At 40.2% G+C, this 24,104-nt stretch overlaps 1 protein-coding gene across 23 annotated transcripts in view; it reads right to left on the minus strand.

Annotated features, from left to right (window-relative positions):
- Positions 1 to 220: 220 nt before the first annotated feature.
- The window catches only part of SNAP91 (synaptosome associated protein 91), a gene marked incomplete at both ends in the record, with an annotated part of 59,895 nt that continues 36,011 nt past the window's right edge, over positions 221 to 24,104 (minus strand). For 2 of the 23 annotated variants that reach the window (XM_084202893.1, XM_084202911.1), the window contains 15 exons: positions 221 to 313; positions 1,740 to 1,844; positions 1,914 to 1,997; positions 4,956 to 5,067; positions 6,257 to 6,287; positions 7,634 to 7,768; positions 9,069 to 9,206; positions 12,652 to 12,735; positions 13,558 to 13,641; positions 14,112 to 14,183; positions 14,288 to 14,365; positions 14,573 to 14,833; positions 15,368 to 15,475; positions 21,520 to 21,690; positions 21,833 to 21,847. In XM_084202893.1, the coding sequence (XP_084059019.1) occupies positions 221 to 313; positions 1,740 to 1,844; positions 1,914 to 1,997; positions 4,956 to 5,067; positions 6,257 to 6,287; positions 7,634 to 7,768; positions 9,069 to 9,206; positions 12,652 to 12,735; positions 13,558 to 13,641; positions 14,112 to 14,183; positions 14,288 to 14,365; positions 14,573 to 14,833; positions 15,368 to 15,475; positions 21,520 to 21,690; positions 21,833 to 21,847 (1,571 nt within the window). Of the gene's footprint in view, positions 314 to 1,739; positions 1,845 to 1,913; positions 1,998 to 4,080; positions 4,105 to 4,955; positions 5,068 to 6,256; positions 6,288 to 7,633; positions 7,784 to 9,068; positions 9,207 to 12,651; positions 12,736 to 13,557; positions 13,642 to 14,111; positions 14,184 to 14,287; positions 14,366 to 14,572; positions 14,834 to 15,363; positions 15,476 to 21,519; positions 21,691 to 21,832; positions 21,848 to 24,104 lie in introns of all 23 variants that reach the window. The other 21 variants (XM_084202912.1, XM_084202907.1, XM_084202899.1 and 18 more) reach the window with 16 other exon arrangements.

Raw genomic sequence — 24,104 nt, forward strand, 5'->3', positions numbered from 1 at the left:
TTTTTGCCAAAAGCAGAACTCAGGAAAAGTTTATCTGTGAGTCAAGATTTCAGGCTAAAGTTAAGAGTATGGACAGAGAATTTGGTTTTCATTACAGTGCATGTTTCTAGCTCTGCAGCTGTGATTTTATCTGTCATATTCAAGCTAAACAACATCTGTGTGCCAGACATGTACCAGAGTGTGACATGCTCGAGCAGGCAGCCACAGAATACCTTATCGTTTACAAGAAATCCTTGATGTTAAGATCCGCTAATGGGTCCTTTGTTGGAGGTTTCTTGGGGCTCTGAGTAGCAGGAGTTGGGCTTGGAGAAAGCTGACAGACGCCAGCCAGGAAGGCAGGAAAAAAACAAAGCAGACAAGAATACACAAGCATTAGATAGACACAGGCAGTTCTCACACAAGCACACTGCGAGCATAAAAAGTTCTCATTTGCCTGCAAGTCCAGCCGTTTTGCTCAAGCATTGTTTGGTTTCCATCCTTACTACAGGGTTAACAATGTTTGGCAGGTTTAGTGGCTAGGGCTATAGGCACTGCAGATCCTAATTAGCATAGCTTGAGATCACTCCCTGTAAAACAGAATGGCATTAGAACCTTCAATGCTGACAGAAGACACAATTGTTAGATGTTAAAAACCAAGGTTCAGAGCAAGCAGAGTGCATCCTGCAGGGGACTGAAAATCCCTGTTATTGGCAGTTAAGTACAAATTACTTGACATTGGTAATGTAAATAAGAGTTCAAAACAAACTGGAAATATGACTAGATCATACTAGGTTCCTCCTTTGATAGGTATAAAAATCATCATTCTATAGAAAACATCAGTTTTGAAGTTCCATGTAAAACTTCTGACTATGGTGGTCAAATGATTCTCCACTTGCTCCTCCCCATTCCTACCTCAACTCAGGGCACAAGAAGTATTTTATATGTAGCCCTGGCATGTTGATGACCACTCTTTCAGAAAAAAATTTCTGTGTCCCATCATAATATTCTTGGTAAGCGCAGAGATAGTTTAAAGCGGGAGGAAAAGCAAGTCTATGTATATTCTTAGAGCAGTTTAAAGTTCTTTCTATTTTTACACAGAAAACCTTGACAAGCTTCACTGGGAATGTAGTTCCCTACATAAAAAGTGTGGTTTGCTATATGTTGATTGCTTAGTATTTTCAAAACAAGGGTAGCCTGGTTTCCAGGGTTACCAGTGAGATTTTACAGCTGCAGCATCAACTTCCATCTCCCTCCTTACTTGAAAGGCAAGATGGAGACTTCTGACTCACAAAAAGAAAAATACTACAGCTAAATAATTTCCTGTATCTTCTCTGGAAAGGTTTTTTTCTTTTCAGTGTTATTACAAGCCAAACTCTATTTGAAGTAATAGCCTGGGACAGGTGTTACAGTTTATGCTGCATCACCTGCTGAGTGTAGCTACAGTAAATTTTGGTAGGCTGTGAACAGAATAGCAATGCCTGAGAGTTCCACTCAGAGCTTTATTCAGATATCCTCCAAAACCACATCTTGTATGTAGTTAGCTGTAGGAGACTTTTCAAACCTGTTCCATTGGTCTCATACAAGGCAACTGAAAAAAAAAAAATCCAGGCGGTTCATGTGATTTGCTGCAAGGCAGGCAGCTGACCCTTGACGACATCTCAGTTACAGACCCAGAACTAGAGTTGAGCTGATGCACACACACAAGCTACTTTCTAGAGACATGAAGAGCAATTAAGCACTGGTGCAGCAGCGATGCTCACCTGTACACCAGGGCCAGCGGCGGCTCCAAACGGGGGCCTCATCATCGGCTGCCCGTACATCACCGGCTGCTGGGGCATCATGGGCACCCCTGCACCTGCTGGGGGCTGCAAACCAACACCGAGTCAGCAGGGGCTGGGCGGGGGAAGGAGAGCAGGGTAGCAAAAGAAACTCACCATCCCAAATGCTGCTCCCGGCTGTGGGACAGGTGGAGTACCTCCTGCTGCAGGAACAGCACTTGCTGGAGGCACGGCTCCTGCCTAAAAAAAAGAAAGCAAAGAAAAAAAAAAGCAAAAGTCTAACAGCAACCATCTGGAAACCACACAGAGTCTCCAGCATTCTCAAAGCTGTTCTGGAAAGTAGGACTGTTATGCAGCACATATGCAGCCTCAAAACCACAATGCTTCAAAGAATGAGAGAGCTGAATGAGTCCTTATGCTCAGCTTGTTTCTTCATAAGAAAGCAATGGTGATAGGCTCCATTCTCTTCATGAACAGAGTCCATTTACTGACTACAACTCAAAATAGGCCCAAGAAAACACAGAGTTTCCTTCTGCTTCTACATAGCGTAAGAAAGCATCCCAATTTCATAACAGCTAACTTATTGTAGCACTGCATTTTAGTAAAAGCTTAAGCAGATTGTAAAGCTAAAGGAAATAGCTGCTATAATTAGTTTACAAGTGAAGAAAAAATAATTATGCACCAAGATTCATTGAAGTTAAAGGATAAGTTCACACATTTAAACCTCAATCAGAACCATTATATTCTTTACTAAGGACAGTTTAGTTTATCTTGTTATGATTTTCATTCATAGGCTTGATTTGTTATGATTTTCATTCAAATAATAAAAGGCAAAAAAAAAGGTTATCTTCCACTACAATTCAGGAAGAGAGAACTGTCAGTTTAGTAGTCTGACTGGATATACAGCACAAGGGTACCTTTAAAAAGGCCACCCCACTTATCTAGCACAGCCTACACATCATCCCTTTTGGCTCCCTTCCATGTAACTCCCATGCTGTGTCTCCTTATAGCCTTGAAGGCATCTAAACCTTTCCTTTTCACAGATATATATACAATCCAAATCATTAACAACTCTGAGAAGAGGCAGAAAGTATTCAAGGAAGGGATGTAAAAAGGGCAGTAGGATTTCATTACTGCTCTTGCATGGCCTAAGCACACTGGCACAACTTCTCAATCTGTTACAGGAGCTGTATGGTTGTGCCTGCACCTCCACATCTTTACCACCCACCTCGAGTCAGTAGCATTCCATAACCATTGGAGAGAAGCTACCACACTTACAGCTCAAGGGAGAGTGTGTCTCTGGAGATATGCTGGAACTGTACAGTCCACCTCTGTGAATACTGCGTTTGAGTGCCCTTGGTTGATCCTTGCTTCCAGACTAAAATATGCCAGTTTCTTAAGAAGCTGGAGACAAGTCAAGATAACCTATCCCAGACTCATTTATCAAAACCACTACATTTTCTGGCAAAGAATTTATGAACTCTATTCCAGTCTGAAAGTTTCAGGGGAGCATTTCAGTTAAAAACTGTACTGTGCTAGCAGAGTCTCCACACTAAAACCAAGATCTGGACGCTCAGGTATGTAAAGCAAGAAACTAAACCACACAGGTTAATGACATCAGAGGCAGTGATGTGACTGCTTTTACAGGAACACATTGTAGCTCAACATCCAGTCAGGCAGATGCCAAGAAAATGGCCATATAAACTGAATCTGCTCTTGCCTCTAAGCACAAGGTCACTCGAGGGAATGGGGTTTGATGTAATTCAGCTGATTTTAATCCTGGAATTGAAAGGTCACAAGGAAGGAAAGAAGTGACCAAAACTTAAGTGGTTCAAGAGTGATATGAATAAATGCTTCATTTTTTCATTCATATTTATTTTCCCTGCAGACCTTGGTTTCAAAAAGTACCTAAGTGCATGATTTCGAAGAAATATATACAAGACATCTTTCATTAAATGCTGTCAAAACTACCCAGCTTCCCAGAAAGACCAGTTACTTATCAGATGGTAAAATCACTACAAGACCAGACTGATGCTGCAGAAGCTCAAAATTTCAGGCAGTACAAGTCATCAGGTAGTTCACATCCAAGTAAAGCAGTAAAGAGATAATTTTCAAGCTTACAGCACAGAAACGGTTAATCATTACTGCCATATTCAACCCACTGGCTGAGAATTGTCTGTTGGACAGACAGCCCAAGAGGAGCTGTGTTAGAAGCTTCTAGCTAGTTTTAAAGCCAGCAGGAGTAACTGTAGTGCAGGTGAGGTGCTGTTAGTATCTTCGTGTTTAGTAAGTGCAGTAAAAGGTAAAAAAAAAATTCACTTACACTGTACAGTATTGCCCAGCCTTTCTATCAAGAAAAAAAGTTGATGTTACAACTAACACATTAAGTGAAGTACAGAGAATTCTTGTGTCTTCTGTAACGTTATGGAACATGCTCAGAGTCATGTTAACACCTGACTGTGGCAGCAAGGAACTGAACTGGTCATGGTCCCCTTTCAGAGTTCTTTCTTTCCTTTGCCAACCCAACCTCGTTCAAATGGAGGCTGGAGATATTTGATGAGATATTACTTCTCTTCAGAATACTTTTGTAGCTCATTCATTATCAAGTTGCTCTTGTTCAAAGTTTAGATTTTTAGCTCAATTTGACACTCTTCCCTCAAAATTAGTGCCTTTTGTTACTTTTTCCAGGGTAATCTTACCTTTTCAAACTGCTTTACCCTGCTAAATAAGCTACCCACTCCTGATCTACCACCAGGTACCTGATCAGTATGAATACTGTGTAGTCTTTTGATCTACTTCACTCAGTAAAACTTGAGGAAAACCTATATATTTTCCCTCCTTATAGTACATCAGCTTTGGATCAATAGTGTTTTATTTTGGCCATTTGACCTGGGCCCGATCCTGGCCAGATCTACATGGCTAATCACACACTTGGAAATGCCCACAGGTATTAAATGTACAGGTAGAGCAATACCTTGATACACAAGCTAGTGTATTTTTCATTTACTAATCAATGGTTTATTTACAGCAGCTGTAAATTGGTTCTTAAAAAAATGTCACTTGAAATACTCATATAATTTACACAGAAGCAAACCCTTTAGCCTCAGTAGAGTGGAGCAGTCCCTACAGGTATGCTTGCACAGCCTCATGAAATATTGTCAGCCCAATACCAGTGCTATCTTTGGAATAACCACCTACCAAAGGACCACCTGGGACACCACCAGTTGACCATGTTGCAGGTGCTACTTTTGGCTGCCAGTTCGCTCCTCCTGTTAACTTTTTCTCTCCAGCATTCCACTGCAGGTCTCCCCTAACAGAGAGGGAGAGAGGCAGGCTATTATTTGCATACTTCCACAGTGAAAATGAAAAGCAGTTACAGCATACATTAGCATTAGGCGTGCAGCTACATTAGCTTATGGTGTATGCAGTTATTAACAGAAAGATTTACTTTTAGTGACACTCAGTCTCAAGGGTTATTAGCAGTAGACACCAGAACACTCTAAGCTGAAGTCAGTTACATGGTTATGGCCTTTGTGGTGAGAATTAAAGAGAAGTTTTACTTAGTATTGACTGAAGGTAGCATATCACGTATACCCTTGCAAAGAAGGAAGAGGGACTGCTACTGCCTATTCTACTGGGGCCAGGCAGGAGAGCTGCCTGCTAGATGTCTTTGAAAGGCCATTTCAGTGCTGGAAATCTTGCTCAGACAGCTGAAGAAGGAAAGCATTCAGTTCTGCAAAAAGTTGATAGATACAAGAGAAACAAATCATTCATAGAATAAAAGAGCTTTCGAAAAAGCAGGTTTTGTTACAGTCTGCTCGACCCAGAATAAAATACACCATTTGAACAAAGTAGATCGAAGGAAGCTACATTTTGGGGCTAAACCTCATGATGTGTTTGTACATATCCCTCCTATCATTTCCACAGAGGCACAAAACATTTTGAAGTCTTGCATACAGAGGAAGGCTCAGGGCACAAGCAAGCAGTTAGATTAGGAAGATAAAAAAAATAACTGCAATGCTTTAAGTATTTCTTTTTGCAAAAGGGTTATTGCTGCATAGGATGAACCTCTTTTTTATTTTGGAAGTATTTCAATGCCTACTCAATAAGTACATCCAGCATCTGTAAAAATATAACAAAACTATTACATATTAGCAAAGATTACTGAGGGGAGCTATACAAATATATATTATCTGGACTATTTGTTCATTATAAGCTATTTGGAAATCAGCTGTCCAAAATGAAGACAGTAATTTACAGGAAAAAATATTTCTAACACTCAGATTAAAGACAGAAATTTTATAAGCTATATGAGGAACACTGAACCTTAATTATTCAGTGAACCTGTAGAGAATAGAATACTTTCTTCAGAATTTTTCTGGATTGGGAGGTCAGAGCATATAACCAATTCATTGTTTCTTAATAAACACTGATACATATGTAGCGCTTTACAGCAGAGTAAAAAACTTCCTTTTATCTTTAAGCAAAGTTGAACTTACTTTTTAGAAGTAGTACCAGAAATTCCAAGATCTGAAAATTGTAAGAAAAAAAGGAAATAAAAGAGAAACCATACATTTAGAAAACTGAAGCATGCCAAAGCAGCAGCTTACATTTCATTGCATCAGGGCATATCAAGTGCAAAATAGTTTTGGCTGTTTTTGTTTCGACAGCATCAGAGGATTGGCCACATCTACCTATTCTTCAGGACAAACATCTGAGAAACCCTGCAGATGTCTTGCACTTGAGAAAGTAATTTTTGCTTCAAAAGTGAGCCAAAGTAACTATATTTAGGCCCACAAAATGCCAAGTTATTTAGGGGCACCAAACTATTTACCATGAATGGTAACATTAGTTTCTGTTCCTCATTACACATACAGAAATAAAAAGCTGTATTCTACATACATATAAATGTGGACATTGTCTATAAGTTTTCCACTGTTTTTTTCTGTTTGGTCACACATGGAAACTCCAAATAGTTTCTTTAATTACCCTTTGGAAAAAGTCTTAAGTTAAATTTTAAAGAGTACTCTTCTCACAGGACCATTATAAGTCTTGTAATTCATAAATTGCTGTTTGATTTTCTCCTCCAAACTTGAATATAGCAGATGATTTGCAGAAGACATTTCAAGGGATTAAGAGTCTTGTTGACTTCTAAGCACAGTATTTTCCTCCATACCTAACAGCCATGTCTGCATCATAACATCAGTTACATCTTTGTTGTGGTGTGTTTACATATACTAAGGGAGTATTCATTTTATACAACTTCAGCAGGATTACACCTTAGCCTAGCTGGGCCTCTGTTAGGTTTTTTTGGAGGAGTTGCAGCTACTGATCTCTAATTAAAAAGGGTCTAGCCCTTTTTCCTACTACAGAAAAGTACATATTGAAGTTCAGCATTTTAAGAACATGTTTGATAAGTTCTCTGCCCCTGAAAGAAGGCCTGCTCTTGAGTGCACTCAGCACCCCACTGCTACTCTTTGTCTCATTAAACATGAAGTCAGCTATTTCTGTCCACCAGCTTTGCTGCTTAAACCGCCATCAGACACTTTGGACAATTTTCACCTTTCCATCTATTACAGAGGGGTACATCCATTAAGAGTCTGCTGTGCCTCTGAAATGTAGCTGGGATGATCAGATATCACAAATCATACGTAGCAAACAAATGCCATTATTTGACTCAGATCCTGGGCTCCAAGAGGGACAAACCCAGACTAAGTGAATCAGCTATCTGAACCAAGCCTTATTCCTGCTGATAGGTTCCCCAGTTTCCACAGCAGAACAGGAGGATACTGAAGCAACCTAAAATAGACAGGTGTTTGCTCCATGGAAAAGCAACATGCACGCCCCACCACTTAAAACCAAAATTTGCCACTTACTGCCTACTAAGTTTGCAAGAGAGGAATCAAGATCACTTCCAAGGCCTTTGCTTGCTGCTGCAGCAGGGACTGTTGCTGTGGCTGTAGGTGCTACAGGTTGACCAGAAGGAACCATTGTTGGCATAAGAAGATCACCTAAGCCGTCAAACACTGGAAGTGAAAGGAAAGTGAGTTAGAACAGCAGCTGTGATCAAAAATGCACTGCCTGCTACTCTGCTGTTGCTCAACGAATACAGCACAGACGACCACACCACAAGTCTTACCGAAACACCATTTGACATTAAAAGTAATGCCAACAAGGGCATGCATGTCATTTTACTAGACACTGAATGTACAGTAATCCTCAAAAAACTATACCAATGAAAACTAATACGAGAAGACATGCCTAAAAGGGATTTAATTGGAGCATTGAATCTACATAGATACAGCACCACTTCCACATGACACTATTTTTCTTACAACCATCCTTACAGAGATGTCAGATACACACACATTTGTCAGGAGATATTCATTTAAAGGTTTTTAAAATGAACATCTTGCTGCAAACACCAGTCAGAATTACTGTGGCAAAGGCAGTCTTATACCTTGACATCTCACAGCGACAGGATTGGCAGTCTCAAGATGTTACTATTCACTTGCAAGCAGCAGGGAATTGGGAAAACCTACTAACATCTTATGAGATCAGAAGGAACCAGAACCATCCACACAGACAGTGCTATTCTCCTTAGTCGAGTCATCTAACTCAGATGTTCATTTTTTAGATCCCTTGAAGTCAAACTGCTTGGTACATCTCATGCCTGAGTTCTATCTTCTGATCTGTATTTGAGGTACATGCTAATGTTAAGTCAACAGGGAGGGGTAGCATGTGCACTGGCAAGCAACCAAATAACCAAGCAGCAGTATTATTTCCATCTTTTTTTCTTGTACGGTTGTAGAACTCACCAATTTTAAGTTTGTAGCAAGGACCCAGCATGAAAAATATAGAATGGAAGAGATGCAAACAAAATGATAGCAGTGATAAAAGTTTAAGCTTATAGTCAGGCAAAGAACTCTAGGGCAATTTCTGTTGTGTGTACCCTAAGGTGCCATGCAGGCTCCAGAGCACCATCAGAAGCAGTGGCAACATGACTTGCCTGTATATTGATTTACAGAGTAGAGTTTTCCTTGTTTGTGTAATTCCTGATTCATGCTATCAAGCACATGCAAGGATGATGTATACACTAGTTTGTCTTTTACTGACATGGTAGAATAAAAAATGGGTACAGAGAGCTCTTAGGCACACAACATCCTTATCACCACCCTGAGGTTCTTCCAGTAAGAAAGAAAAATAAGATCATTGATATTGCTTGTACTCAGAGCCTAAATATGGTGTCATTAACTCATCTACCACACAAAGTGTATTAGAAAAGTCACAGGAAGAAACCCTGTAGCTCACCTGATGCATCAAATGAACTGCCAGTTGTTGGAGCTGTTGTCCCAAAAGCTGCATCAAAATTAGGCTGTAGTAATCCAGTTTGAGCTGGAGTGACTGGGGATGGTGATGGAGAGGGAGCAATAAAGGAACCTCCAAAGCCTTTAAAAAACACATAAGAGAGGTGAGGACATTAGAGTCAGCCTCGTTAGACTGTTTACCAAAACCTCAGTCTATAGAGGGTGGAATGATAAAGACAATTCTTACTAGGCCATTTTAAAATAAAGAACATTTCAGCAGCCTATGTGAGCTTCCCTATGTTTATTAGGCTTACTTCAGTATAAAGGAACCAAGAGGCCCTCATAACCCAAACTCTAGCCCACAACAAGTCCCATGCTCATAGTAGCTAACCCTGAATATGGAAAAATGCACTGGCATCAGAGATCTGCCCTCATCTCTCCACAGTCTGTTCTTGACACAAGTCTGTCATGGAGTAATGTAGGTTGGAAGGGATCTCTGGAGGTCAGCCAGCCACACATCCTGTTTAAAGTCAGTCTAATCAAATCAAGTTGCCCAGACAGTTGCCTTAGCACCTTCAAGAGGAGCTCTTACTGGCTCTCTGGGTGGCCTGTTGCCATATCAGACTATTACAGTATTTAATGAGTTTCCCACACACATTTCCTTTTCTTACTATCTTTGTGCACCTGCAAGAACCTCCTCTGCATGCTCCTGTGAGTTTAGACATCTATAAGCATCTCTGGCCTTCTCAAGGCTGAATGAACCCAGTTCAGCCTCTCTGCATGTGTCATATGCACAAGCAATCATCTCTGTGGCTCTCCACTGAACTCACTCTGGTATGCTCCGCATCAAGAGATTCTCTAACGCATTCCAGACTACCCATGCCCAGCTGCTCTCCCCATCTCCCTTCCAGCACGTACTATGGTGGTGTCAGTCGCCCTAGTGCCAAAGCTTGTGATAGTGATGTTTTCTCCAGCTGCCTAAAAGAGACTTCCTCTACTTGCCTCTTCTTGAGGAGGGGCTCTGCAGCAGATACCTGCTGAAATACTAGATCATCACCTGCCCACTTGCCCAAGGCAGAGCTCAGTGCATTAAACTATCTGCACAAAAGTACAGATCTCTGCAGAGCCAGACCAGAAGCAGGTTGACCAGATCCAGGGACGACAAAGGCAATTCACTGCAGCAATTCCTAAAGCACGGGAGCCACCTAAAGAGCCTGCCTTTCCACCTCCTGAGTGAGAACAAGGAGCCTGCCAGAAAGGTATGAGCCAATATCCATAAATAAGATTTTGTTTAGAAAGTTCTGTTAGCTTTTGCAAAGCCCCATAAAGTGTCTGTTTTTCCAGCTACAGAAGAGAGGAGTCCCCAGCTTCTGGTGAAGATTTGTATGATGACTGGTCTTACTTTGATGGCCTTTCACCTTGCACAACTTAAGAGGAACAGCAGGCACAGAAGCCATAAAAATTCCTTAAAGAACCAAGTTCCTAGTTGTCCAGAGATTGCACAAGACCCCATGAAAGGCTGCAGAAACAGCAGCAACTGAGTTAGATGTGTTGCGTGGACACCCCCAACTGCCTGATTTTGAGGTTGCTTTTACAAAGTCAAGTAAGATTTCATATAAGAACATGTTATTTGTATACATGCTAGGACATACAAGCACACAGTTTAATTGGATAGAAAGATCTAGAAGGGAACATGACTAGACTGTTTTATTTATCAGCATAGTTCTAGTTTTGTCTGCTGAAAGGCTTAGAGTAGGAAAACATTTCTTCCAAATTTCCTAAGCAAGCCAAGAAGGGGCAGGAACTCATTTGACAGCAGAACACACAAGGCAATTATGAATAGAAAGTATACTCATAACATCATGCATATAAACACTCAGTACAACCAAACACTCATAAACCATGAAGGACACGCCTTCAGCCACGATATGAACTCCAGACACTCTTAAATTTAAAACTGGATTACACTGCAGGCTATACATCTGCCATTATCTAGAGTGAACAAATGCTTAGCAATATGCTGCAATGTTTATAGACTCCCTCTGTCTGCCAAAAAAATAAAATCAAATCTACTTGAAGCCCTTTGGAATGTATATTGAAAACATAAATAAAATGAATTTTAAAAAATCATCAACTCGCCCCAACTGCTTCAGGTCTGCTTGAGTATTTAGACTTAGAACACCCCTTTTATAATTTAGGTTTTGATTTAATGCAACTCATCAGATTCAGAGTGCACATTGCTGAAGTTTAAAGCCATCTGGAGCACAATTCCTACTTGCATTTAAGGTTAGTTATGGATAATGACATAAAATATTTTGTACTGTAATGTTTGCATAAGCAGAATTAACTTCTGTCCAACAACCTTGCTGCACCCAGTCTCCTGATAGCACATGTAACTACAAAAGACTGTCATGTTCCAGAATCTATAAGTTAAAGCTTGATCTATGGCCTTAAGCCATCTATAAACTAATGCAAAGACCTATTGAAGCAATATGGAAGAAAAGGTAGTCTTCCACCTTAAAATCTGAAGCAGTCTGTCCTAAAGCTTTAGCATGCATTTACACATTATGTCCCAGTTTAAGGATCTGGCTTGCTGACTGAGAATGGATGTATGCCTTATTATTATCTAGACAACTTCCTTCATTTCTGTAGCCCAACTAGACAATGTCAAGACTTTGAGAAGATACTTGAAAATGTAGTGATAACCTGCCAACCAATTCTACAAATTGTGCTGATTTTGGCTGGGGTAGCATTAATTTAAATAATGACACAAATTCCCCTTTCAGAAACATGGGAGAATTTAAGACAAGTCTTCTTCAAACCAGAAATGCATGAGTTGGGATTTTGCTCTCTACAAACTTCAAACTGGGATGGGGAGGAGTCACAGCTGTCTAGCTCAACCACTACAATACAAGTATAGCACAAATTTTGGAGAGTAATACACAAAGAATTCAGCTGAAGCTGCTTATCTGCAGGGTGTAGACTAAAATAATACAGCCATCCAACCTTTGATATAGGGTGTCACAGCGGTGAGAGACCTCATCTCACCCAGTGTAAGGAGAGGGTCTCTACCACTTCTCTGTCCCTGTGCTCAGAAAACCATGCTCTCATCATCCCACTCTCCTTGGCTAAATGCAACACTGCTACGAAGTCAGTCATTCCAAGCTACTAACATTTAGGTGTTCAATCCAATTAAAGAAACCAAATTGAATGAACATGAAGCTTAATTAGCAGTAAAGAACAAGAAACATAGCCTGAAATATTGCTTAACTTTGGTACTGCTACAGACAGCCAAAGAAACTTCATGGAGACACTCATACTCAGTGAGCAGTACAGAAAAATAAGGCTGTGTGGGAGGTAAGAAAACAAAGAACATGGAAAGAAGATAATCTAGGAAGTTAGCTAGTACTTCAGTATATTGCCTCCATTATAAGTCACTCTAGTTTTAATTAAAACATCTAAAGTACTAAGAAATCTTGTGAATAAGTATTTTATTTCACTATCTACAGCCAAAGAACAGAAAAGATTTCAAACACCATTTCTTAGTATTGCTCTAAAGTAACAAGCTTTTAGAAGTTCTTCATTACCAGCAAGTAGGTCTGCAGAAGCTGAGGAACTAGAAGCAGCCTGGGTAGTGGGCTGGGGTTCAGAAGCACTACTTCCAAAAGCATCTAAAGGGAATTCCAGAAAACATCAAGAAAAAGTGAGACATTCAATATTAAATGCATCAATTCATCACTTATCAAAAGATGACAAAAGAAAAGCCACTTCATACATCAGAAGAAGAAAATGAAACTGCTTGGCCATCCTTATTGCAGAGCAGTACCATGGATGCAAAGTTCAGGTGGAAAAAAGGATGTACAACAAACCAGCACTTGAAAGAAATCTCTTCTCCTTTATTTGGACCTCTCCTCAGATACAAATCACAGCATTCAAGACAACAGGGCTTTGGAGATGAATGCATTGGCCGAAAGTCTGGAGTCATTCCAGCCAGAAGCCAGTTGCTCACGTGAAATCTTTTTAGAGGAACATCTTACTCATGTTCGAAATTCACTGCTTCTAAGCGCCACTTCTGTTCTTCAACATGCCTAGAGTTAGTTGTGTCCATCCTAATTTCCACCTTGTCAAACCCCATGATTCAGACACACCCAGTCTGAGACAAGTCACCCTCAAAACTTCAGCTGCTTTGAGAAACGGAACAGAGAGGAAACAGCATGACCATGAAGATTAGCAACGAAGAAAAAGGACAGAGCAGAATTTCACTGGACTCCTGAGGGAGAGGCACGCATGCACTGACCGGGGACAGAATGGCAAGTGTCATGACAACAGAACACCACACCGACAGCTTATTTGCAGTTCGTTAGGGTGCCAGACTCAGCCCTAAGGCCACACAGAAAAGTTGAGAAGGGGAAACCCGCAGCTTTAGCAAAGAGCACAGGTAATTGAAATGAAGTGATTCAACTCTGAAGTGGTGAGGAAACAAAAATACCCACCACCAAATAGGTCAATCACACCTGAAGAATCCACCTTTGCTGGAGAGGCAGCGGGTAGAGGAGAGGGGGCTGCAAATGCATCCACTGCAGTAAGCATAGGATAAATAATATTTAGTATCAGCAAGGCAACAGTGATAGCTAAATATTTCAAAGCCACGTGGGCTCCAACAGTTAGTACCACAGGTTTGGTAAATTCGGGTAATAGTCTCCAGAACTGCAAACAGAAAGTGTTACATTTCTCACGCAGCAACTGAAAACCACAGTACTTTAAAGAAAACATTGCTTATTAAGCATTTTCTTATGCTTAGAGGAGGATTTGCTCTCCCAACAACCACATCACTTACTTACTGAACTTCAGTGTCAGCCACTTCATGATTTGCATCTTCAGCAAGTGCACATCTTATGACCAAAGCAGCAAACCCAAAACTTAATATTTCTTGATATTTCAGTTTAAAGATGTAAATTGGCAGTAAGTTGATTTTTTTTTTTAACTTTTGGAAAAAAAATCCAAACCCAGGAAGTCTGTGGAATGGCCTGTGAAAACAAGCACTCACCAGATAAAAGATCACCAGTGAGAGAACTCTCAGGCACAGGAGAAGCTCCAGGTTGTGGAGATGAAAATGTATCTTCCAGGAATAAAAGAAAGAACAGGAAGTTAGTATCACTCAAATCAGTTTACACCACTACACAGCCTCAAAGCAGCAGAGTGTCAGAAGAATTCTCTCTTTACCTGTACCAAAGAGATCTATGCTAGGAGTAGCATCAGGTTTAGGTGCTGCAGGTGCATCAGGAGCAGACTCAAATAAATCTAAGGCCAAGAACACAACATATCTTTAACTCATTTTTGAAAGGCAGGACTGAAAACAGAAGTTTCCAATTTTGCACATCATATTTGAAATTAACAGGCTCTCTGCTTTGAAAGCCTAGCACACAACACGCATGCAACAACGAATCGTTCATTTGGTACTCCTGACAGATCAATCCACCAGAATCAAAGAGTTAAAAACAAAATTACCACCAAATATATCTAGAGCAGGAGGAGCGGAGGTGGTGGCGGTAGCAGAAGTGGTGGCAGTAGTGGTGGTAGTGGCAGTAGCTGTAGTAGCAGTAGCAGCAGCAGCAACAGCAGCAGCTGGAGAAGGAGTTGTTGCAGGAACTGGAGTGGCTGCACTAGTTGTAGGGGTAACTACAGGAACAGCAGTCTCTGTTGGCTTCATAGCAAAGAGGTCCAGCTCAGGAGCAGCCTCTGCACTACCTTCGGATGGGGCAAAGGGGTCTTGTAAAAAGGAGAGGGGAAATATATGTGTATGCATACTTAGGATCAGTGAGGGAGGAAGTCAAGAACAAAGCAACTATAGGCAATGCACATACTGCAAATACACGCACGCACGCAGAGGAGGTCTCTCTAACATCAAGCTTACTTATCCAGACATGTTACTTAAGTTTTTCTAAAATAAAGACTCTCTACAAGGCTGAGCAGTCTAGTTACTAGAGGGGAAAACTTTCAAAGGTTCTTTGACGAGGCCAAAAAGCCAAATATGACAAAGGACTATCCAGGCTACTGCTTACAGCTCAGCACTGACAGAACTGTTCATTAGCTCTACCAAATTAACACAAAGTCACTGGGACTCAGTAAACAGCAGTTTTGTTAAGCATGCTCTTCACTCTAAAGTTTGTTTTTACCAATTGCAAACAGCAAAAAATTTTCAGAAAAACACACTGCCATGTAGTTTAAACAAACAAACAAAAAAAAACCAAACCAAAACAAAACCCAGCAAAACAAGAGACTATCTAATGACATAAAACCCACCATTTCCTGAACATGCATCAAGAGCTGCTGCTACAGGGGTTGGGGTAGCTGGTGCTGCTGCCCCTTCAGCTGCTGCAGGGGCTTCCCCAGGAGAAGCTGCAAAGGCATCTTGGGTGCAGTTTAGGAACAGAAATTAAAAAAAAAAAGGAATAAAGAGAAGAAAAATATAGTAAAAGAACCAAGTTAAATTGCATAGGTAGATCCCCTTATACAACATGAATGTAATTACTCCAACAGCAAGACAACTCATGCAGTGCAAAACGCTATGTCTCTCCCCCAACCCCACACAAGCAGGTTCTAGACAGGGTTTGCAGATGGAGCTTCTTGGGTTGCCCACAATAAGCACAGGGAGTGCAAAAGAAGGCATTATTCTCATTGTATAAGGGTTCAGAGCAGCATGCTCATGTACTACCCAAAATTAACTAATTAACAAAATTAGCTTAAGAGCAGATATTAACAACTTGCATGCTCAGAGCCTGTATTACATGTGATTAATTTGCAACTGTGACTTTGCTTGCATAGTGCCTTGCACTGTTATGAATAACAATCCAATTACTCTGGTAGATATTTGCAACTACCATTTCTAGTCTTTGAGCCAAGTCAGTCATGCAACATCTGAAAATTTGAACTTACTTGTTTCTTAACAGTATTCCAACTGGATCTTTCTGAAGCCATAACGTGATGCATAGGTTATATTTACTCAGCTTGCTTCAAACAGATCCAGATTGTTCATCTTAACCAATGGCTGGCTAGCCATAACCTGTCTGTCCTTTTAGGATCACTTCTAGGCCAACCAGCCAAGTTAGAGAAAGTGACTAGTTTGGGGGTTTGGAACGACTCGCTCATTAGGTTTTTTTAAATTTTTTTTTTTTTTTGTTTGCCGCTTGCTCGTTGACTGCTTTTTTCTTTTTGTTCGCCAGTTCCTAAGTGGCATGCTTAAATTTCAAGCTATGAACAGCATTATTTCGAGGCTTAAACCAGCATTTGTGCTCTTAATTCTATGAAGTAGTCCTAATGGACAGTGCCATTTGGACTATCCTCATAGGCAAGCATTTTCTCCACAAAAAAGGACTGCACAATGAGGATTAAATACTTCAAGATGCTTGTAAAGGACATTTTTCTACTGCTACAAGAATTAGCAAGTTAAAAACATCTTTTGGGGAATACTGCAATTGCACTGTCAAATTAGCACAGGAAAAAGCTTAACATGCTTTAACTTGAATGTCAATTTTAAAATGAAAACAACAATTTTAAAAACAAATCCGTGCCAGGTAATCTAAAAAGCTCAAAAGAACATGCATCGACACTTCAACAGAAGAGAAGAAAGCCCACTAGTCTTGTACAATAGAATTAAAATGAGTTAGTAGCAAAAAAGGCCTGCTAATAAGCCATTTCAAATATAATTCTATTTTTCAAGTAACAGGGTTGTTCAACAACAAAACTGGATGGCAGTTGTCCAAGTAAAAACATCAGAATGAGTCAAACATCCCAGTGCTGCATGTGTACCAGACACTGACGTGCACCGTGTGGAAGGAATTCAGCACAGAACTGAACTGAAGGGTTTTGCATCACCCTGCTTGAGAGGATGTTTTGTGTGACATCATCTGTGATCAGTTTTGCACTGCAGGGCCAGCTTTCAGATGGAGGGGCACCCTGGGCTCTTTCAAAGAAATGTGTTTGTGCCCACACAAGCTCGTAGGCCAATAGCACAGACATTGGTCACCCCTACTTATAATTACTTCCCAGAATGAAAAGATAGACTCCAGTTCACATCTAAGGCAGAAATTCAGAATGTATAGAGCTATCCACTAGTTCTATGTTGGGATCACTTCAGCCTCAGAGTGATCCCTATTCCTATCCAGATTTAGGCTATTGAAGTTCCACATATAACAGTCATAGATATTAAGGTGGGCACAAGTTCCTTCCAGCCCACAGATGCAAGGAAACAGTTGGGCACCAGCTTTATTTCTTTATTTTTTACTGACACTTCTGAGTAAGGTTCTTGCCAAGCACTGTACATTTTTTCAGCATTAGACTTGGGTTAAATGGCAGGTGGGATAAAAACCTAAGTTCAGATTGGAATCTAAACGAAAAATGTCATAGTAAAAACTCCTAATATTAGTTATTTTGATTAGGTCAAGAAACCTATATGAAAATAGAGACACACCAACCTGAACAGGTGACCCTGCAACTCATAGCTTAAACCAAGGGCTTGCTATTGGGTTTTTCTTAAGTTAGTGCTTTTTAAGTTCTTTTCAAAAGGCTCTGCTGCTCCTGCACAATTGCCCTCTGCTAAAATCTAGCATAACATGCAAAAACAGATACATCTGCATATTTTATTATTTTAAAAAAGGGCAGTTTATTTTCTTTTTTGTTCCTCCATATTGTTGTGGTAATGCTACATTTGCACATTCAGCAGTGTAAGAGATTTTCTTCCTTTAAAGCAGTTACTGTATTCTTTATATTTTTGCATGTCCTGTCTAAAAAATGAATTTAGCTTTTGACTTCTAGAATCAAGTAACATATGGTCCTCACTTGATTTTCCTGACATCCTGAAAACTTAACAAGATGTTGCTGAAACCTTTGCGAGTTCACACTGCATGGAACATCTGCCAGGAGTGACAGGTATGTATTATGCACTGCATTACACTTGAATTCATAAATACAGTTCTTACTGAAATAACGTGCAAACAAGGGGCTTTCAAAGTTGTTAAACACTGAAGCAGTGCTTCAATACATCTTGTCTGCAGCAAAATAAGTGCTCCTGCAGAGTGATCTCTTTCAGCTCATAAATTCAGGCTTTATTTGGTGCCATGGCATCAATACATGACAAATTTACTCACACAAACGATACAATTGACTTATAATCATTAATGTATTATGGAACACGTGAAACAATCCTGTGGAAGTCACAAGTAGAGGAAAGATTATAGAACTGAAGCATACACAAGAAACTGTTTCCAGAGTTTTTCCCCTCTTCAGTCACCCTTCATTACTATTTGACATAGAACACCTGACCTGAGTTATTAAGAAAGATTTCATTATGCTCAGAGATATGAAGTAATAATAATTATGCAAAGTATTTGTTGTTTGTTTGGTATTTATTAACTAAGTGCTAGCTTGCTATACCAGCATAAGGGACATTCATTAGACCTTAACTGCCAAAAGTCTCCATCACTTTGCCTGCAGTTTCTTACCAGGAAGACCAGAGCTCTGCCTGCTTATAATTCAAGTCACCTTAATGCCTAATAACTGACATTTGCACAGAGTCTGCCATGACTTGTTACTTGCACTGATTACGGAGTAATCCCACAATACAATGTAACTCAAGTGCACAATACACAAATCCAAAAATACTGTTCCCAAACTCTATTCCTGGGGGGCATATCAAGGTATTTTGCCTTTCTTCTACCTTTGCATTTCTCTTTCACAGGAATGATTCCAGCTGCTCTTTGCAAAGAGCCTCCTCTTGTTTGTCTTTGAAACACAAACAGGAGTTCCTCAAGTTGGCCCTGGTCATTGAAAGTTTGCCTCTAAATGAGATGGAGTTCTTTAAAAAAGCTATGCTGGATCAATCCTGCATTTCTCATCTGCTTTCCAATACCACATTGGCAATGAACACATAATGCAGATCTTATCTCTCAAAGACAAAGCCCAGCCCTGGGCAGCATGCAGACTCGTATCAGCTGAAGCATCAGCCATACAGTGCACTCAACAGTTATTCCAAAGCCTCCTTACTGCTTCTTCCTTCCTTGGCCACCTTTTCCCTGCAGCTTTCAGCTTCTTTCCCTACACAGACACTCCCCTGAAGACTCTTTACATTCTTTCTCCTGAGATCACTGCTCCTGTACCTTCTCCTACCACACCTGACCGCAAGAAATCGCGTGAAGCAACAAAGCCCTAGCAAGCTGCAAGAAGTCAAGGTGACCTTGAAGACTCTATCTCCAGTAGACCTCAAAGGTGAAATACCTACTTAACAGGATTAAGTGTAAGCATGCCTAGCATCACAAACACTAAAGAGTAGCAGTGTCTGCCCAAAAACAATCTCTTCTTGCACTGGACACAGTCTTAAGGTAACAAGGAATGTTAGCATATGATGCTAGAATGTACTTACAGCACGGCCTTCAGGAAAACAAACAAACAAAAAAATTCAAACCATGGACAGAGAGATGGAAGTTCAATACAGACTCATGTATCTTAAAAGTTTGTCCACTGGGTGTCTTGAAGGCACTGCAAAAGTATCTTTACTGCTGAGTGTGTTTAGAGATTTTTCTTATTGAGAACAAGAGGTTCTCTGCTATCATAAATAATAGAACCTTGCTTCATTCTGAAGCGTTCCAGGGGAAAAAAATCAGTATGCATCTAATATATAATCCACTGGAGATTTATTGCATTTCAGTGACAAAATACATTCTCTTTAAAGGAAGAGATCAAGTCACAGAAGTCCACATACTGCAAGAGTGAAATTCTTTCCACACTGAAGGGTAAAGCTCCACTTCTCAACATGCGTCACTAAGTTATCTAATGATCAGTTAAATCTCTAGAAACTAAACACATTCTGGTTTTTGCCTGACAAGCCTGGAAGCAGGCACATGATTTGGCAGTAGCTGTTTTTCCAGGCACAAAGTAGCGGAAAAGGTAGAAAAAAAATTGTATCTTGTTGCTGTAGGATTGGAAAACAAGCACAGGTAGTTGTTTTTCTAATCCTGTTTCAAGTTTACAGTGATTTCTATCCATTTAACTATCCTTTCATTTTTAAAAAAGTCATATACCGATTACTAAATTAATTAATTATTAAATTAATTACTAAATTACCAAAGTAATAAATTAATAATGCAATTTGAAGGTGTAGTACCCAAGACTGGCTCGACCTCAGCGCTTACATACCATAAGTTTCACACTCCATGCCTCTGCAGGGTTATTAATGAGCACAGGCCCTGGCTTCTGCAACACACTCCTGAGAGCAGCCAACATCAGACTCTCACTCACTCCTAGTGGCATCAAGAACCTTTCCCATGACAATTTTGAAGATGCTTCTCAACTAGCTGATCTTGTGGCATTTGGATTATTACCAGTCCTTGTAAAGGGAGGGGTAAGCAGCAAGTAGCAGTTGTATTCCTTTCTTTTCCTTGCTTTTCAGCACTTTACCCAGGCATATTTTGGTGCCGTCTGTTGAAGCCACTTCTAAATAAAAACTTCTAACAGGGAACTTTCAGGCCTAAGGAAACACCTTTGTCGTCAAACTGCTTATGTATGAGACCTCTCTGGCACTCCTGTCAAGAAGTGATAAATAAACACACCCCACAGAGAAGATACTGGAATTCAGTCCTGATAGCAAATAAGCTATTACTTATTCCTAACATCCCCTGTCATGCTGGAAGTATCCATGAGAGAAGAGAAAACTAGAACACAGTAGTCAGGTGATCTTAAACATAGTTTGTAAATGAGAAGTTTTCTGCATTACTGGACTGGTATATTGTTCAAAAAAAAATTTAATTTCTGACATGCTGTTTGGAAACCTTCTACTCCACAGGAGTACCAAGAAAACTGACAACATACAGTAGGAAATGTATTCTAACTCAAGTGGATAGCAGATAATATTAGAAACTGAATGAGCACGACTAAACTCTAAGAATATTTTTTCCTTTTTTTCCTTTACATATTATTGTTTGCATAGTTGACATTTAATTCAAGTTCATCACCCCTTCAATTTACTGCAAATACTTGTGAAATAAAACCCAGATTCAAGATTGCTGAAATGCAGTAATTTCAGCTGGCTCCATACCCTATTTGCAGGAAATACCCAAAAGAAACACAACACAACAGAAGCGTGACACGTAACGAAGGGGAGGACACTGCCACATCCATCCTCTTCAACTACAAAAGCACAGCTGCTTTTCTCAGAATTGTAGTAAAGTGCACAGTTCTTGAGTAATGTGGAAACAATTCCTGCTTACCCCCATGTGGACCTGAGAACTACTGCTCTTATCTGTTCAATCATAAGGTTACTCAGTCTAAAGGTTTACAGTTTTCCATATATTTTTCCACAGAGATGCAGCTGGTTAAACCAGAGGCCTTACTACACAGCTGAGCTCAGTATTGCTCTGACTGCATCACGAACTGGTGTGGAGCACTGCAGCAACCCAACTAACCTCCAAAGAGATCCACTTCAGCAGTGGCAGCAGGGACAGTGGTAGCTGTAGTGGCAGCAGCTGTAGTAGTTGCAGTATCAGTAGTTGGAGCAGCAGCTGCAGTAGGCTCTGGGGCAAATGGATCTGAAATCTGTGGCTCCGAGGTAACACCAGAAAGTGCAGCCAGATTATCTATAAGCAACCATGTAACGAAGAGCAAACAGGAAAGGTAAGGGGAAAGGCAAAGGCCACAGTCGCTCAGCTCCAGAAATCTGGAGCTTTTAGTGAGGGGTCTTAACATACAGAGGTCTTAGTAATTGAAAACACTACTCACCCTCTCCCAAGAGGTCTAGCAATTGTCCATTAAAATGACAGCAGAATAAAAAAACAGAGTAATTAGTAGAACTGCCAGACTGAAGATGTTCATTAGCCAAATGTTCATTCTAAATCACATGTCTAGGTTATGTCTAGAAACATAATTTCTACACTTGCTTTTCTAACATTCAGGAAGTTATTCTGACATGACAAAGCTCATTCTGTTTAATAACTCTTCACAGCAGAACCAGTACATCCCTAGAACCCTTCACAGAACTAAAAGCACTAAAGCAAGGGTATTTTAGCAGTGAGCAGCTTAGAAATAGTTGTTACTTCAGGATTGATACATGGCATCCCTGGTCCCCAAATACATTCTGAGAGACAAACAGGTGGTGGTTCTTGGACTTGGGACAACTGTCAAGTGCAAAATAAATAAATAAATCAATAGAGCAGCTCCTCTTCAAAAGCCTTTTCTGCATTTATGATAGAGCAAACATGCTCTGCAGGAACAACTAACTCTGTTAACACTTGCTATGAGGAGTATGAATGTTGACAGCATAAGCATAAGCAGACTGGCTCTGCTCCAAGTCTGGCTCCTTAGCCAACAGTTTCTGAAAGCCAATGAAGCATTTTTAATGACAGACTCTCCTACCATTTGATGTCCTCTAAGATCAGTCAGACTGAGCTCAAACACAGAGTTATGTTTTGCCTACATAAAAATCAACTACAAGATATAAAAACATGCAAAAATTAATGAGTTTGTCCTATTAAATTTTTATTCTGTAGTTAGGATAGTCTGAGCTCAGCAGCTCCCTATTTACTAACTGGTATCTCAGTGCTGCTCCTAGATTCTTTGTACCCATAACAGGGTCATGGGTTCATCTTACCCACACTGAACAGCAAGCAGAGTCCTGATGCTCTGCTGTGGGTCAGCATTTGGAATCAAAATTACTTGAGCAGGCACAGCTCTACCTTCACAAATTTGTCTTTATTTTAAAACACTTGCAAAAAAGGCAGCAAACCCCTACATTTAGGTTGTTTACAATTTTAATAATTGGTTCCTTGGGCGAGCTCTACTTGAGACTGCCAGCACAAGCTGAACTAAGCCAAAATACCATTCTAAAAGAGCAGAACAGTACATTAAAAATGCAGCACTCTGGTATCCCATTACTGCACACCAGGTGAATGTCTCACAGCTAGACTTGAAATAAACAACTGTTGGCAAACTTTTAAGTTCTATTAGCTTAGCCTTCAATGCCTTTTTATTATTATGTTATAGAACTCAATACAGCGAAGTGACAATTATCCAGCACAGCCATCTACATTTAGTCTTAATATGGAAATTATTAAAAACAATGGTTTTTTGTACAGTAATATTAAAGTAACAATACTGTCAGCAAATCCATGCTCTAAGGCACACTGTAAGGTAGCTCAGAGCAGAAATCCAAGTCAGTTTGCTTTTATATCCAAGAGTAAAACCCCACAAAGGGGCAGACTTTGACCTACTGTATGTGTTGCAATACTATCATCTACTCTTCCTGCTAAATGATTATCTATTCTCCTTGCAGCATGCTGCAAGGCACCATATTATCCTATCTTGATGGTCTCCTGATACCACAGAAGTGTATATTTTCACAAGTTATAGTTCACTTGGTAAATGACATATTATGTATTCAGAAATATAGTAGGTATACAACAAAATATACAGTGTACTGCACATAACCCCAAATATAGTCCAAATATACTGAATATACAGCATATGCCAAAATAAATAGAATCTACACTGCCAGCGAGACTGAGAAAAGCAGGACTGTTTATTGTTGATATATATTAATGCTGCAACATGAAGTATTTGATATTCACATTTTCCTGGCTATTCTGAACCGCTTCCTCCAGCACTTCTTCCAGCTTCCTCCCTCTAGTACTATTTTCTCATGAGTTCCCACATTAACTTGCTGCAGGCCAGAAGAATAAGCAGCTCGAGTAGCAGGGAGGCATGGTTACACAGCCTCCCAAAAGGTCTGGGTGGAATGAAGGTCATTTTGTCCACCCTCCTGCTCACAACAACCGTGCTCCCAACACCAGATCAGGTCAGTCATGGCTCAGACTAGTCAGGTCTTGAAAAATCTCCAGGAATGGAGAGCTCACTACCTCGCATCAGGGATCTGCCTCAGATCTCTGCCTCAGTACTGCCCTACCCTCCAGGTGAAATATTTTTATTCTGTCAGAGAGTTCAAGCAAAACAAAACAAAACAAAACAAAACAAAACAAAACAAAACAAAACAAAACAA

This window comes from Fringilla coelebs (genome assembly GCF_963513975.1).
Source record: "Fringilla coelebs genome assembly, chromosome: 3".
NCBI classification, from domain to species: Eukaryota; Metazoa; Chordata; class Aves; order Passeriformes; family Fringillidae; genus Fringilla; species Fringilla coelebs.